This window comes from Oncorhynchus kisutch, linkage group LG13 (genome assembly GCF_002021735.2).
Source record: "Oncorhynchus kisutch isolate 150728-3 linkage group LG13, Okis_V2, whole genome shotgun sequence".
Classification (NCBI taxonomy): domain Eukaryota; kingdom Metazoa; phylum Chordata; class Actinopteri; order Salmoniformes; family Salmonidae; genus Oncorhynchus; species Oncorhynchus kisutch.
In genome coordinates this window covers 64,001,854-64,020,310 of record NC_034186.2, presented here as the reverse complement: position 1 = coordinate 64,020,310, position 18,457 = coordinate 64,001,854, and the positions used below count along the sequence as shown (strand labels likewise).

Here is an 18,457-nt window from a genome sequence, read left to right as displayed (position 1 = left end):
TCGACACTTATGAAATGGTTGTAATTATACTTCATTATTCCATAGTAACATCTGAAAAAATTATCTAAAGACACTGAAGCAGCAAACTTTGTGGAAATTAATTTTTGTGTCATTCTCAAAACTTTTGGCCACGACTGTACACTGGAGTTGTTAACCAAGTAGACAGTGAATGTTCCTGAGTAGCCGAGTTACAGTTTTCACTTAAATCTGCTTGAAAATCTATGGCATGAACTGAAAAAAGTTTGCTAGCAATGATCAACAACCAATTTGACAGAGCTTGAAGAATTTTGAAAAGAATAAAGGGCAAATGTTGCACAATCCAGGTGTGAAAAGCTGTTAGAGACTTACCCAGAAAGACTCACAGCTGTAATCGCTGGCAAAGGTGATTCTAACATGTGTTGACTAAGTGGGTTGAATACTTATGTAATAAAGATATACTGTATTAGTGTTATTTTTTACAAATGTTAGTATTTTTCTTCCACATGACATTACAGATTATTTGTAGATGAATTTAATTGTACATTGTTTCAACCATTTTAATCCCACTTTGTAACAACAAAATGTGGAAAAAGTTAAAGGGTGTAAATACGTTCTGAAGGCAATGTATATACGCTTAGTAGGACAGGAGGGCTGCAGCAAGACCTGATCCTAGATCAGCACTCTTACTCTGGGGGCTTGGTACATACTGGGAAGCTAGTCATTACTTTAGTTTTGCACACCACAAGGCAATGTATATACGCTTAGTAGGACAGGAGGGCTGCAGCAAGACCTGATCCTACATCAGCACTCTTACTCTGGGGGCTTGGTACATACTGGGAAGCTAGTCATTACTTTAGTTTTGCACACCACAAGGCAATGTATATACGCTTAGTAGGACAGGAGGACTGCAGCAAGACCTGATCCTACATCAGCACTCTTACTCTGGGGGCTTGGTACATACTGGGAAGCTAGCCATTACTTTAGTTTTGCACACCGCAAGGCAATGTATATACGCTTAGTAGGACACGAGGGCTGCAGCAAGACCTGATCCTACATCAGCACTCTTACTCTGGGGGCTTGGTACATACTGGGAAGCTAGTCATTACTTTAGTTTTGCACACCACAAGGCAATGAAAAGTAACAGGCAGCATTGCACACTATCATATAGACTTGGGCTGAGTCCCAAAATCAGCCCTATTTTTAGGCTCTGGCCACCTTTATAGGTCTTGGTCAAAAGTAGTACACTATAAAGGGAAGAGGGTGCCATTTGGGATACAAACCCTGCATCACGCATGGTTAGCAGCACTGATGAGCCATAGAATGGGTTACTCCTCCAGCTTGATTTGGGGCAGAGCAGTCATTACCACCCTTTCAAATTAAAAGCATAACAGGCTAATTATAGTCAAGTTTATGCATGCATATAACCTGCGCAAAATGTAAATGATCACAATCAGAAATGGTACCCATTAATAGTAAGTAAGGAATTCTGATCATTTTCTGCAACTGCGTGGACTGAATAACAAACAAATAGGACAATTGAACTCAGAATTGCTGTAATGGGGACACTGAATTGATATGAACCTTTTTGTATTTATCATTTGACACACAGGGCAATGACAAAGAAACTGATTGAAGAAACTCCAGTTTTTCTGAAAGAAATAGAACTACCCCTCGCATATCTAGTGACCGCACAGCAACAGAACCTTTCACATAAATACATGATAATAGATTATCTTAATTTTCATTTAGAGGAACCCTGTTCTTAAAAGACTGCTACATTTGAATGAATAATGCATGTTTTAATTAGCATCTTTAGAAAACTGGCAACATATTTTCCTGGACACACTCTTTGAAAGTTTTATCTGCCTTGAATTAATATCTCAAATAATCTAGAAGGGGAAGAATTTATTATCCATGGGCCACAATAGTTCAAAACGGTAAATGGTAAATATTAAAGCCTCAATGAAGCACAAGATAATCCAAATCACATCTAATAACACATACTTAAAATGGTACTGTAGACTGGTGACCATATTTTCAAATTCACTTTGGTTTCTCTTAAAGGAATACTTTGGGATTTTTATCTACTTCCTCAGGGTCAGATGATCTCATAGATACCCTTTTTATGTCTCTGCGTGTGGTTTGAAGGAAGTTGCAAGCGCGACTAGTGTTAGCACAATGACTGGAAGTGTATGGGTATCTGCAGCAAGCAGGTCTGGGCAACTCCAGTCCTCGGGGTCCTGATTGGTGTCACACTTTTGCCCCAGCGAACACACCTGACACCAATAGTTAACTAATCATGAGCTTCAGTTAAAAACGCAATTAGTTTAAATCAGGTGTGTTTGCTAGGGATCTGGGAAAAGTGTGACACCAATCAGGTCCCCGAGGACTGGAATTTCCCAGGCCTGAAGCAGATACCCAGCTAGCAAATGCACATAGACTTCCAGTCATTGTGCTAATGCTAGATAGGATTGGCTCGCGAAATTACTTCTAACTTCCTTCATACTGCACGCAGAGGCATAAATATGGTACCCACGAGTTCATTTGACTCTGGGTAAGTAGACAATTGCCAGAATCTCACAGTATCCCTTTAAGGTTTTGGCAACATTCTGCAATTATGTAAATTGCCAATTAGAAAGGCAACGTGACAAAGCTACAACTTTGTGCAGGAGGGTAGGCTAAGCCACAAAGGTGTGATTTATCAGATAACTGTATAACAAATCACAAACCAATCAAGTATGAAACCAAGACCAAGTCATCCTAAAGTCCCACCTGGGCTTTGCTGAAAACCGACATTACACACTCAAATAAGTACAGGTATAGATAGATAGGTTCAGTGTTTAAGACTAATAAAAAAACATACATGAATTTACACTATACATTTTTGTTCATAAATAAGTATATTAAAGAAATTCCTATATCTCAAAAATACATGTTGTATAGCACTTTCTGCAGGTACAGACGATGCATCCTTAAATCGTGACTCATGTATTCCCTCGTCCCATGCTAAATGCCATTGAATTTCTACTGCATTTCACTCTCTGTGTGAGGACATGGTTGTCTCATCAAACAGCACAGTCTCTCATCCTAGATACAGATTACATCATATCAACTATCCTCAAATCGGAGACAATACTCAATCACAGAAGTTCCTTTTAAAAAGAGATTGAACGGGATCTTAAAGCACTTGCAAATTCATAACATATCATACGAATTGCAGGAAACATACATTTATCGTGCAGGACGTAACATGTCATACAAAATGAATGACGTCGTGTACAATTGTGCACCATTTTCCGGGACCCATTTTGTCTCGTGAGCGCTACTTTCAAAACTACTGGCTGAAATTATACAGAACCTTTCTAGCATCACCTTCAATAATCCAAAGCCCCAACATCTGATCATCTGGAACAAGCAGTCACATTCTTGAAACTGTAAATATCAACTCAAATTATGTCCTGCACGTGAGTACATCTGCAAAGGGCCCCAGGAGGTTTTTGTTAAAGATGCAGCGCACCCACACCAGGTATGTCGTAAAGGGTTTGATGTTTTCAGAGAAGGTATAGTTCTGGTGGGGGAGAATATAAGGCATGTACGTGTTCTCTCCTTGCTCCTGGATCCACACTTCGTACTTCACCTCCCTGACTTTCAGGTACTTGAGGTTCCAGGGGATTTGCCACGACACAGTCAGCATGGCCTCGTTGGTGGCCTGGACCGACGTCTGGCACTGGGGCTCTCTGACCTGGCCTGGGTGGACCGTGCTGGCAGGCTTGGCCTTCTTCAGGTTGGGCCTGGTTTTCACTGTCGCTCTGAGAGCCTCTAGTAAAGAAGGGATGTCCACTATGGTGTCCTGGTAGATGCGATAGAGCCACTCTGGGTTGCGGCAACACAGGTGTCTGGGCACTTCCTTACTGGCCAGGATGTGCTCCTGGTCTTCCTTATCCAGGTGGGCTATACCTCCCTGCTCCCAGGGCCTCTCTGGGTAGGCCACAGAGTTCTCCTCCACCATGTTCCTCCAGGCCACATACTGCAGGTCCATGCCTGGTAGAGAGGCCAGGGTTTTGTAAGGGGTGTACTGCTCTGGGTTGACCGCATAGGGGAAGAGCTCCACTACGACGGCCCCCCGGGAGAGGAAGAGAGAGGAGACCAGCTGGGCCCCGTGCATGCTGACCAATATGGAGGCCCCGCTGATGACCTTGATGATACTGGGGAAGGTCTGCTCCTCCATAGACACCGTCACCGTTCTCATCTGGAACTCCTGCGCTAACGCCAGGATCAGCTCCGCTTCATTCAGGATGAGTCTGTTGATGGAGCGACTGAACACTACGATGTACTCGTCCTTTTCCTCCGCTGCGCTCTCCTCTCCTCCTCGCGTGGTGATATTGAGCTTCTCCATCAGCGATGAGGCAAACTGCCGGATCTCGTTCCCAGAGACCAGGATGTTGGCTTTGGGGCCCTGTGGCTGGACAAAGCCGTACTGGTACCATGTGGTCATCTTGGACAAGCCCACGTAGGACTTTGTGAAGCACATAAGTTTGCCAAAGTTCCTCAGCTGTTCTTTGAGAAGTGGCTGCTTGCTGCTCAGCAGGCGGTAGAGGTCAAAGTGTGCGCCCTCACCCCAGCCCTCCATGAAGACCAGGCGGGCCTCATCGTCCAGGTCCGAGTACTGCTGCATGGTGTAGAAGATGGGAAGCAGGTCATCGTGGAACACGTGCATCAGATTATCCGGATTGAACCGGTTGAGGATGAGGGTGACATCAGGGATGAACACAGGCTTGGGCATGAACTTGAGGGCAGCTGCGGGCAGCTCCAGGAAGTTGAAGTACTGGGTGTTGTGATCCTCTACAGAGGACAGGTCCAGCAGGGCTGGCTGGAATCGCCGGGGCCCCAGGTTGGGCAGCATGAAGGAGGAGTTGCTGTGGAAGAAGACAAACTCTTCGGCCTCGGTGCAGTAGCACAGGTAGTCGAAGCGGCAGATGCGATCAGTGTGCATCTTGCCGGTGCAGACCATACGGGTGCCATACTCCTGGAGTGCCAGCAGAGCAGCGTGGTAGTCTATCCGGGCCTGGGACAACTCCTGGGACTGGCGGGTCAGCTGCAGCTCCTCCTCCAGTACTGCAGCGTGCTCGCTTAGCCTCACGTACTTCCAGAGCAGTGCTGCCACCACCGACACCAGCAGGCCGTTCAGTATCGCCGCCACGTTCATCCTGCAGCTCGCCGCACGCATCACAGCTCCACGTCCAATTTGATCTCTGACCTCACACGCATGCTTTGACTCCCGCTAGCCAGGCGCCGATACACCTGGAGAGGAGAGAGAGAGGGGATGGGGGGAGGGAGGGAGAGAGATTATTTTTAGCATATTACTGATATCATGTTTCCAACTGAACATAATATATTTCAGACTTTCCAAATTCAAATTACATTCAAACTCAAAGTAATCATATAAATAATATCAAACAAAGCGCAAGCCTATTATTTACAGTGCTATTGATGAAGGTCTACATACCGGTAGAACAATTTCAATTTTAGGGATCAAAGCATGGCTCAGAGCCCCTTTCCCTTGGAGAAGCCTTTGTCTGTGTCCCAAATAAATGGATACTCCGGGATTTTGCCAATGAAGCCCTTTACCTACTTCGCCAGAGTCAGATGAACTCGTGGATACCATTTTTGTGTCTCTGCGTGCAGTTTGAAGGAAGTTTCTCACTAGCGTTAGCTCAATGGCTATCTAGCGTTAAGGCAATGACTGGAAGTCTATGGGAACGAACAACACTAGTTAACATAGGCTCGCAATAGTACCTATTAACTTCCTTCATACTGGACACAGAGATATGCAAATGGTATCCACAAGTTCATCTGACTCTGGGGAAGTAGACAAAGGGCCTCATTGCCAAAACCTCAAAGTATTCATTTTAAGTGCACTACTTTTGACCAGGACTCATATGGCTCTGATCAAAAGTAGTGCACTGTATAGGCTAGGGAAAAGTGTGCCATTTGAGACGTATCCTTTGTTTACCTTGGTGGATAAGCACAGGCTTTCCAGGAACCTCAAATCACACTACCCTCCTGGTTATGTCTTGATGAATGACATTGTGAGGAGAGAAAAAGGGGAAAAGAAAAGTTACTCTTAAAACTACACTAATCTGCATATTGAGAGAACAAGTGAGTCATGTGGTGAGACAGACTATCTGCATCCTAAATGCTATTCCCTATATAGTGCACTACTTTTGATCAGTCCAGGATCTATAGGGCTGCAGTAAAAAGTAGTGCACTATCTTGGGAATACATTGCCATTTGGGATCCCAAGCAATTGCATCCAGACTATGGGGGTAAATAGTAATCTAAAGGTTAACTGCTACAAGAACAAATGTTTCTATAAGCTAGCCTCTGGCTGAGATACTATAAATATCACTTTCCATAATAGCGGTTGAGATTAAAATAATATAATTATTCCAGTATAAAAAAGTTGAAGGTGTTCACTGCTTTATATCACCATAACTTAGCAATACTCAAAAAGAAGAGTCAAGAGAGTTAGTCCGTAGATGCCAATGACTACACTATGTCCCTAACCTTCAACTTTGGGCTGCAGACACTAAATACACTTCATTCCTCTCCCTGGAGCCAGACGGTCTGCAGTAGACTTGGTCGATATACTGTATATGCCGTATTCCAGAGTATTTGGTAATAGCCACGGGACTCTGCCTAGATCCCGGAGTCGTCTCTTCACTGTTGACGTTGAGACTGATGTTTTGCGGGTACTACTTAATGAAGCTGCCAGTTGAGGACTTGTGAGGCGTCTGTATCTCAAACAAGACACTCTAGTGTACTTGTCTTCTTGCTCAGTTGTGCACCGGGGCCTCCCACTCTTTCTATTCTGGTTAGGGCCAGTTTGCGCTGTTCTGTGGAGGGAGTAGTACACGCCGTTGTACGAGATCTTCAGTTTCTTGGCAATTTCTTGCATGGAATAGCCTTCATTTCTCAGAACAAGAATAGACTGACGAGTTTCAGAAGAAAATGCTTTGTTTCTGGCCATTTTGAGCCTGTAATCGAACCCACAAATGCTGATGCTCCAGGTACTCAACTAGTCTAAAGGAGGACAGTTTTATTGCTGCTTTAATCAGGACAAAAGTTTTTAGCTGTGCTATCAATTGCAAAAGGGTTTTCTAATGCTCAATTAGCTTTTTAAAATTATACACTTGGATTAGCTAACACAATGTGCCATTGGAGTGATGGTTGCTGATAATGGACCTCTGTACGCCTACGTACAGTTGAAGTCCGAAATTTAAATACACCTTAGCCAAATACATTTAACCTCAGTTTTTCACAATTTAATCCTAGTAAAAATTCCCTGTCTTATGTCAGTTAGGATGACCACTTTATTTTAAGAATGTGAAATGTCAGAAAAAAAGAGAGAGAATGATTTATTTAATCTTTTATTTCTTTCATCACATTCCCAGTGGGTCAGAAGTTTACATACACTCAATTAGTATTTGGTAGCATTGTCTTTAAATTGTTTAACTTGGGTCAAACGTTTCGGGTAGCCTTCCACAAGCTTCCCACAATAAGTTGGGTGAATTTTGGCCCATTCCTCCTGACAGAATGGTGTAACTGAATCAGGATGTAGGCCTCCTTGCTTGCACACACTTTTTCAGTTCTGCCCACAAATTTTCTATAGGATTGAAGTCAGGGCTTTGTGATGGCCACTCCAATACCTTGACTGTTGTCCTTGAGCTATTTTGCCACAAATTTGGAAGTATGCTTGGGGTCATTGTCCATTTGGAAGACCCATTTGTGACCAAGCTTTAAACTTCCTGACCGATGTCTCGAGAAGTTGCTTCAATATATCCACATAGATAGCATCATGAGGGAGGAAAACTATTTTGTGAAGTGCACCAGTCCCTCCTGCAGTAAAGCACCCCCACAACATGATGATGCCACCCCCATGCTTCACGGTTGGGATGGTGTTTTCCTCCAAACATAACGATGGTCATTATGGCCAAACAGTTCTATTTTTGTTTCATCAGACATTTCTCCAAAAAGTACGATCTTTGTCCCAATGTGCAGTTGCAAACCGTAGTCTGGATTTTTGATGCTGGATTTGGAGCAATGGCTTCTTCCTTGCTGAGCGGCCTTTCAGATTCGGTCGACATAGGACTCGTTTTACTGTGGATATAGATACTTTTGCACCTGTTTCCTCCAGCATCTTCACAAGGTCCTTTGCTGTCGTTCTGAGATTGATTTGCACTTTTCACAACAAAGTACGTTCATCAACAATATTTTTTCTGATTTCTTTTGATTTTCCCATGATGTCAAGCAAAGAAGCACTGAGTTTGAAGGTAGGCCTTGAAATACATCCATAGGTACACCTCCAATTGACTCAAATGATGTCAACTAGCCTATCAGAAGCTTCTAAAGCCATGACATAATTTTCTGGAATTTTCCAAGCTGTTTCAAGGCACAGTCAACTTAGTGCATGTAAACTTCTGACTAGAGGTCGACTGATAATGATTTTTCAACGCCGATACCAATTATTGGAGGACCAAAAAAGCCAATACCGATTAAATCGGCCGATTTTAAAAATGGTATTTATTTATTTATTTGTAATAATGACAATTACAACAATACTGAATGAACACTTATTTTAACTTAATATAATACATCAATAAAATAAATTTAGCCTCCAATAAATAAACGTGTTCAATTTGGTTTAAATAATGCAAAAACAAAGTGTTGGAGAAGAAAGTAAATGTGCAATATGTGCCATGTAAAAAAAAAGAAGCTAACGTTTAAGTTCCTTGCTCAGAACATGAGAACATATGAAAGCTGGTGGTTCCATTTAACACGAGTCTTCAATATTCCCAAGTAAGAAGTTTTAGGTTGTAGTTATTATAGAAATTATAGGACTATTTATCGCTATACCGTTTGTATTTCATATACCTTTGACTATTGGATGTGCTTATAGGCACTTTAGTATTGCCAGTATAACAGTATATCTTCCGTCCCTCTCCTCGCCCCCAGCTGAGCTCGAACCAGGAACAACGAAAACAGCCACCCTCCAAGCATCGTTATCCATTGCTCCACAAATGCTGCGGCCCTTGCTGAGCAAGGGGAACAACTACTTCAAGGTCTCAGAGCGAGTGCCGTCACGGATCAAAGCGCTATTAGCGCGCACCCCGCTAACTAGCTAGCCATTTCACATCGGTTACGCCATCCTAATCTCGGGATTTGATAGGCTTGAAGTCATAAACAGCTCAATGCTTGAAGCACAATGAAGAGCTGCTGGCAAACGCACTAAAGTGCTGTTTGAATGAATGCTTACGAGCCTGCTGCTGCCTACCACCACTCAGTCAGACGGCTCTATCAAATCATAGACTTAATTATAATATAATAAACACAGAAATATGAGCCTTTGGTCATTAATATGGTCAAATCCGGAAACTATAACTTCGAAAAACAAAACGTTTATTCTTTCAGTGAAATACAGAACCATTGCGTATTTTATCTAACCGGTGGCATCCCTAAGTCTAAATATTGCTGTTACATTGTACAACCTTCAATGTTATGTCATAATTATGTACAATTCTGGCAAATTAATTACGCTCCTTGTTATGAATAAATGGACTTCACAACGAGCCTGGCAGCACAAATTGCTGCATATACCCTGACTGCTTGCACGGAACGCTAGAGAAGTGACACAATTTCCCTAGTTAAAAGAAAGTCATATTAGCAGGCAATATTAACTAAATATGCAGGTTTAAAAATATATACTTTGGTATTTATTTTAAAGAAAGGCATTGATGTTTATGGTTAGGTACACATTGGTGCAACGACAGTGCTTTTTCGCGAATGCGCTGGTTAAAGCATCACCTGTTGTTTGGAGAAGTAGGCTGTGATTCGATGATAAATTAACAGGCACCGCATTGATTATATGCAATGCAGGACAAGCTAGATAAACTAGTAATATCAACCATGTGTAGTTAAATTTGTGATTCTGTTAAGGTTGATTATTTTTATTAGATAAGTTTAATGCTAGCTAGCAACTTACCTTGGCTTCTTGCTGCACTCGCGTAACAGGTAGTGCAATGTAAGGCAGGTGGTTAGAGCATTGGACTAGTAACCGGAAGGTTGCAAGATCGATTCCCCGAGCCGACAAGGTAAAAATCTGTCGTTCTGCCCCTGAACAAGGCAGTTAACCCACCGTTCCTAGGCTGTCATTGAAAATAAGAATGTGTTCTTAACTGACTTGCCTATATAGGTTAAGGTTAAAAAAATAGTCCACAATCGGTGTCCAAAAATGCAGATTACACATTGTTATGAAAACCTGAAATCGGCCCTAATTAATTGGCCATTCCGATTAATTGGTCGACCTCTCCTTCTTACATCGAATTTTAAGTGAAATAATCTGTCTGTAAACAATTGTTGGAAAAATGACTTGTCATGCACAAAGATGTCCTAACCGACTTGCCAAAACTATAGTTTGTTAACAAGAAATTTGTGGAGTGGTTGAAAAAGGAGTTTTAATGACTCCAACCTAAGTGTATGTAAACTTCCGACGTCAACTGTAGATATTCCATTACAAAAAAAAAAAAATCTGCCGTTTCCAGCTACAATAGTCATTTACAACATTAACAATGTCTACACTGTATTTCTGATCAATTTTAAGTTATTTTAATGGATAAAATGTTTAGCTTTTCTTTCAAAAACAAGGACATTTCTAAGTGACCCCAAACTTTGAACGGTAGTGTATGGAAATGTCATATTTCAGTTTATATTATTTCTAAAAAAACAAACATTTTTTCCCATGTCATTATGGGGTATTATTGTGTGTAGGTTAATGAGGAATTATTTATTTTATAAATACATTTTGGAATGAGGCGGTAACGTAACAAAATGTGGAAAAGATCAAGGGGTCTGAATACTTTCTGAATGCACTGTAGATCCAAGTTGGCTGACTTTAAATATAAAGATTCACTGGCTACTCACTAGCACATAGGCTTGTGCTTGAGAGATTTTTTATGAAACCAGTATAAATTTTCTATAATGCCTGCTACCAGAAATGGGTTATTATTAGTGGATGTGCATTGTACATTATTCTGGTTAAATTTGTAACAAAAATGGCATTTTAATATTTAGCTTTGAAAGCCAGATCAGTGATTATTACAAAAAAGCAGGTTAAACTATTTTGATAAATAAACCTACTATGCGGTCTAATATTCATTTTGTGCATGCAGAAAACTGTGAGTAGCATTTTTTGTTACTTTTATAAACTTTATGAGCTGTGATATCTGTCCTGCAAACAGTTTATCAGAGACTATATAAAATAATTTCATGCGCTAGTTTGCATTTGACTAGCAATCTCTATGGTATTTTCCATGTACTTGTTAGCATTGCTAACCTTGGGATTAGAGGCTAAGTGGGGTTTGAAAATAGCACCCCTTGTGTCCGGTGCAGGTATTACTGAATATCCCAGGATGGCACACGGTTGGTATGAAGGTAGGACAATCTGGATACCACCCAAGCCTACCTTGCAGCCAAGCCCATCTGTCCTTCAATCCCAGGTTAAGTAAAATAACTTTAGCCCTACCTCAATGCCTCTAATGCTTTGAGCAGCAGACATTATGGAGCACAAGATTCATACAGCAGATATCAAACATAATGAATGGTCATTGCCACTTCCAAAACATATTTGCACAGACACACATGCACCTCTGATTTCTTAATTTTTTCCTCGGGTCAAATCGCTCCATCCTAAAAACTCCTTGATAATCCTCCTTTGCCACTAGCATCCCCAGAGAGTAGCCACCCCCCCACGGTCTTCCTGTCTCTCTCCTCTCCAGACTGAGCTCATAATGAACTCCAGTATCTCTGGCCTGACTGTCTAAATCCCAAATGGCACCCTATTTTCTATTTAGTGCAATACTTTTGACCAGGGCCCATTGGACACAGCCAGCCTTACACTCTCCTAAAGCCCCGGACTCTCTCTCCTCCAACAGCCAGCCAAGCCAAGGGCCCTGGAGGAAGAAGCCGGATTGAACAAAGACATAATGGCTCCATCTCTCCCTCCCTGCTCTCTCTTTCACTCTCGCTCTTGCTGCTCTCATTCTCTCTTTCCATATCTGCTCTCATATGCTGCAATAGAGACAGGCTAAAAAGTCCTCAGGCTATTTTGACATCCAAATACCTAGGCTACAAAATGTCAGTGGTAGTAGTAAGCTCAGTCTTTGTGGTAATACCCTGCAGTTTTAGCTAAGTTACAGGAAAAAGATCAGTTACACAAGAGCTTTTTCCACTTGTTTTCATTACGACTTGAGATTTAGTTTACCAAAAGAGCATGATACTAATTCAGGTGTGAAAAGTATTGGGGAAGCCCTTATCTCCATCTATAGATATAATATGATAGCAATGCAGACGTATTGGCACTCATAATACTCATATGTGAACTGCACTACATTTGAAGTTAAACTGAGTGAATCCCATCGTTCATTTGTCATCCATTCCCAGGCCTCCATTTTTCTTCTCTCCCCAAATGTTTGACTTGGATCGCTATTCGCCAAGGGCACTGGCAGAGGAGACAGGTTTGGTTAACTCACCTTTGCCCACTGATCCATATTGTACTGACAGGGGGCTAAAGCCCATAATTAGACACCGCTGGTGACCTTGACAGTTGGACCTATAGGCTTCATGACCTGGGTGTCATCAGGAGGACAAGGTTGTCCCAAATGGCACTCTATCCCCTTTACAGTGCACTACTTTTGATGTGACCTGATCAGAAGTAGTGCACTACAAAGGGAATGGGGTGCCATTTGGTAAGTGACCTCTGGCTGTCCCTAAACAAATTAATTTACCTACATGGTTCTTCTGAAGTTTGACCAAGCCCCCTACATGGGATTTAGGTCCAGAAATGACTTCTAAGATTTTAAATGTACATGTATAGGCAGATAGCACAAACCCCTCAGCTTTCCCAAATCCCTCGGCTTTCCCTTTTAGCCTACCCATTTAACGAATTCCTACAAGTTGGTATGCCATTCAGACAATACCACTTCATTTTACTAATAGGTTAATAGTGCTCAATGCATTTTTCTGCTGCTTAAATGTCACAGCATGAAGACCTAAGGCAGCATTTCCCTCCAATCCATGAGGACAAGGGCAATGGTGCCAGTGGTGAGTGTTAATTCTCCTCGATGCACACAGGCGGCCCACAGGGATGCGTGCAGGGCCTATTGTAATTCCACTGTGCCAAGTACTGAAGGGCATTCCAAAGGTCAGTCTGCCTCTGTGATAAATTAGCAGGCAATTCCATGGCACCATCTTCAGCTAACACTGAAATGTGAATCAAACTCCACTGCTCAGCTCTCCAGTGTTCTCTCTACAGAGCAGGGATGCAATCGGGTGAGGGCCATAAAAGGCTTCTTTTTTTTTGCACTGCTAGGGGGAAATGCAGATTTTAACTAATTAAACAACAAAAGAATATGACCTACATGCTCATTCTGTGTGTGTAAAATAAAAAGTGGTTAATGTGAACCTAACTCACAGCAAAAAAATGTAAAGAAAGCAATCCAATGTTATTTGCTGCCTAGACTTTACTGCAATGACACTCAAGTCTCGAGAAAAAAAACAATACACTAATATTGCAGTTAGCCATGACAGCCTTTATAATAGAAGGCTTGTGACCACACACATCTAAATATTGCACTTGGGAAAACATCTTAAAGTAGAACTAGAATGAAACAAACAGGCATTCTATTTTTGCTCAAAATAATTGCCCACTATAGTAGAGATCGATCAAGTGCACAAGGCTACATGTGTGCAAAGATAATGTTCACTGAGTAAAACAAGTAACAATCCCCCTCACTCACTCACACACACACACACACACACACACACGTTACTGTCAAGTTCATCACAACAAAAGCAATATCTTTGGGCTACACTGCACATTATTACATTTTACACTTTCTGCCTGTGGACATCTGTTCTACAATATGCCAGCAGAGCATAATACCCTTTGTTGGCATAATTGAGCTCTTTCAGGCAGAGTCACCCTTTTTATCCACTGTATTGACAAAGTCAGAAAGAGGGAAAGTGTGTGGTGTTCCTTTCACCTCTATAGTGGCATCCAGCTTAAGCCAGGCCCAGCTCCAGCTACACTTGATCCCTGAATCCACTTGTTTAACAAGCAACGCCTCATTTTCACCTAATTCTCTCATCCTGAAAATGAACCACATATTGTAGAGGGAAAACAGTTCACAGATAGTAGTTAGTTCGTTAGCTTTGCCAGGGTCCAGTAAGCAACTAACGCATTATAACTTGAGGAACGGTGTGCTGAAAAGCTCCCCCCCCTGCCAGAATCCCCCCCCCCTTCACATGAACACGCAAACACTCAATTCTTCATTGCTGTGACTTGTTTGCTAGTTGAGATTTCTGATCACGTTTGGCTGTGTTTCATTTCATTTTTTATGTTGGTTTGATCGCGGGGGAGGTACTAGTAATGTCTGCAGTTTTCAGTTTGGCTATTTGTTTCAAGTGTGTTAGTCTATAAATAAATCACTGCCAAAATGTGTCATCTCTCCCATGTCTTATTTGACTAGTAGTTGTTCTGAAATGTTTATTTCTTGCCTACATTTAACTCCCTCCTCTATGTTTAATAGAACACACATACATTAATTATTCATTGGGACTGCAAGGCCTAGGACACTTCAGAATCCTTTTTGGTGACCTAACATGCCCTCTGATGTGTGCCACAGGAATGATTAGACTCTAGTCACAAAAGGAAGTGGTTATTTCAGCAATAATAGTTTTCAGAGCCATCTACTGTTCTCTCTACCCATCCCTCAATCCCCCATCCCATCGTGCTTTTCCCTCTTATGGCTTTTCCTACATTGTTTTAAACTTTTTCTGTTTTAGTTTTTAAGAATGTAGGTACAGTTGTAATAATAATAATACAATTTGTACTCTGCGCAAAAAAGTTCAAATATAAGTCAACATGAGTGCATATCCATAATCACAGTCAACTGTTATAATAATACCATTTAAAAAAAAGTATAAATGTATAATAATATAATAAACAAAACCATGACAATGTGCCTTCATGAAGAATCCTCTCCCCAATAGTCCCTTCGCCCTCAATAGGACACCCCCAGCACCTCCACCATCCCCATCAACCTCCGCCCGCCCCTCAAACACAATAATGATAATAATATAAATAAAATTACACACCAAGATATACACACCAAGATATACACACCAAGATATACACACCAAGATATACACACCAAGATATACACACCAAGATATACACACCAAGATATACACACCAAGATATACACACCAAGATATACACACCAAGATATACACACCAAGATATACACACATGCACAGTACATATACATATGCACAGGACACATATGCACAGGACTCTCAACTTCTCTTTTCCTACATCAGATATACAGGTGACATTTCCACCTGGATGACAGCACATAATCAGCAAGACGGAGATGTTCTTCATCCGAGGGAATGCCTGCCCGTTCTCAGATGTTAGATAATGATTATCACGTCATTTACATTCCAGCCCTTGTCAGCTCCAGATTTGACTACTATAACTCACACCCTGCTGGAATCCCTGCATTCTCAGATTCCCCTCTGTTATTAATATCTATATTGTGATCAATAAAGTGTTCCAAAATGCTGTACTTTTATTTAACATATATGTTCAGATCATTCCTGAGAGAGAAGGGGTGTAATATCTCCAGATGGGCATGTGGTACCCTTCCTCACCCATGCCAACAAGATGTTATACAAATCTTGTGGGGTCTTTGCCTTGAAAGTAAGTATGAGAGTATAAGTAATGTACAATTAACCTGCTGAAAGTATACTGACTAAAAGGCAAAACAGAACTGTCAAATTATATTATAGCTGTGTCGTTGTATACTTGCGAATTAGAATTCTAAGTGTAACATAATTTTGTTGAGGAAAACTGAAATGCCCATCAAATTTTTTCCCCAGTTTGATGAATGTGTTCTGAAGGAGGAGTCGATTGTCTTTTCAAATATGGACAAAGATGTTAACATCATAAGAGAATAAATAGCAGTCACTCTTCTCCAAAACACCGGTATGTTACATTTCAAATGTAATATAATTGTAGATAAAAATAAAACATTTATATGGATCTTTCAAGGTTATCTGTGATCCAACTTCTGACTAGACAGCCACTAAAACACATGTATTTAAATAAGTATGTTACAAGAAACCTACACTATTCCCTTGTTCCCTGTTTTCTCAGAAAAATACATGTAAAGATGTATAGACTACTTGACATTATGTTTTGCTAGATGACCTGAGACAATTGTGCCACTTATGTGGGGAGGTGGACAATAATGAGAAAGACACTAACTGGGTAATTGCTTGTTCACTTCTAAAAAAGGCACATTTTTAGGAGCATGAATTTGTATAAGCAGTAATATTTCTAGAGGTAGCATCATCCACTTTGTCTGATAATTGAATAATTGTAATTCAAGAAAATGTATTGAATGTTTAATATTTTAAAATGTTCATCATAAAATTTCAGATTGGTTGTGACCGCTGCCCACTGATGGTTCCACCAGTCCAAACCATCACATCATTGGAGGATTATGTCTGCGCCGCCTGTCAGGACTAGGTTAGGCTTGAGTTAAAGTGGACTAAATGTTTAGTCAAGCGTTTACAACATTCCAATATTTGTCTTTTTACATTCGATTTATTATCATTTTATATCTTATGCAAATCGACATTTGTATTTCTTATTTAATGCTTGTTAACAAACGTAACTTTCTGTGATGTTGTGTTATTGTGTGATAATAGTTGTGTATTATCATTATTTTCTTAAACATTACAAAATGTTTCTAAAATAAATGTTTATGTTTCTTTATACTCTAATTTTGTTTCCTGTGGCACACACTACTGGTCCAAATGACCAAAATGATTCTGAAGTGTGCCAGGCCTTGCAGTCCCAAGATAGAAGGGGGGGGGGGGGGGATTTGAGTGCATTCACGCAAGCTTTTCTGCACAAGGAGTCGTACGCCAGTTAATACTGTAATGACCTGACTAGATCATAAAGGAACAAGGGTCCAGACAGAGGGTTGAGTTTCCGAATTTACGGTTTATTAACCCAACTTCACACAGGCTACTGTTTGGCCGTAGCCCACGCCAAATAAATGATGGATACCCTATAAAACAACCGTGACCTTCTGGTCAGACGTAAGAGAGAGAACAGAACCATGGCTAAACCCGGTCTTAAAACCCAATGCTCAATCCTCCCTCCACGCCACCCCGCCAACCACCAGGATGCCCGGCATCAGAACATTTGAGGCATTCCTGTTGTTGGCAGATAGCAGGTCGATTGGCATGTCGGACCCCGCGAACACTGGGTACTGGTAAATACAACACAACCAACCAATAGCCTAACACATAACACACAGGTGTCCGTGAGGGTCGCTACAATTCCATAGCGAATTGGTTAGGTTACTAATGTTAGCTTATCTGATGTTGTAACGTTAGCGGTCTGACTTTATTAGCTAGTTAATTTTCACACCATAAACTAAATTATTTGTTGGCTAATGTTGCTCAATATTTCTCTGGCCAGCTAACGGAGAATTCGATCCATCTAGCAAGATAGCATTTTTAAGTAAAGTTAACATTGCTGTAAATTAACTGGCAAACTGCCATTCCACTCTCCGCTGTCTTTCTAGAGTGCGCACTGATGCTGTGACTAGCACATTGTTTGTCCCTTCTCTCTTCAGTCGTGTACTGCATTCTGTTGTTATGTGAATGATTGGCTGAGCCTTGGATACAGACAGTATTGCTCGAAACGCGCATCACTCGTTCGCATACAGCCAGTAGTCATCCAAAGCCCCCCTACCCCAAAACGTTTCTCATCGGATTGACAAGAATCACGTAGGTGGCATAGTTTGGATTCAAAACGGCTAATTTGCCGAAAGATGACTAGTTTGCATCCCTGTACAAAGGCGCCCCATGATGCTTTCCATATTAAAATATATTGTTGTGTAATAGCTTAATTCAATTCTAAATGATACAGATGTATAAAAAATGGTAAGATGTATTTGGAGACGCTAGTACTCAGGACAAAACAGAACAGTCTCAATTCAAGACGTGGATTATTAATGATTACAAAGCGTAATGGAAAGTCTTCAGATTTATTGTCAAATTGTGCACTTTCTAAGAACCGTGACCAGCATGCAGAAATTACAGAACAAGTTTAAAAAAAAGCTTGGTCATCCTGTTACTAGGAACACAGAACTAGAAAAAGATTATATATATAAGATTTGTTGCACCACGGGTCACTGTCATAACCATTCAGGCACAATGACTTCAATTAGCCAACATTTGTGCTCCAGATAATATTGCCAGTACACACTACTAAGAGACGGCCTTGAAGTCCATGAAATGTAGCTAAATACATGTTCTAATGTGAAGTGTTTTTGTGAAC

General features: G+C 41.1%; 1 protein-coding gene across 1 annotated transcript in view; it reads right to left on the bottom strand.

The window, feature by feature from the left end:
- Positions 1 to 378: 378 nt before the first annotated feature.
- Positions 379 to 18,457, bottom strand: part of LOC109901905 (protein O-linked-mannose beta-1,4-N-acetylglucosaminyltransferase 2) — a 30,897-nt gene continuing 12,818 nt past the window's right edge. Inside the window, exon 2 of the mRNA XM_020497916.2 lies at positions 379 to 5,280. Within this exon, the coding sequence (XP_020353505.2) occupies positions 3,431 to 5,206 (1,776 nt within the window). The 5' untranslated portion in view covers positions 5,207 to 5,280 and the 3' untranslated portion in view covers positions 379 to 3,430. The remainder of the gene's footprint in view (positions 5,281 to 18,457) is intronic.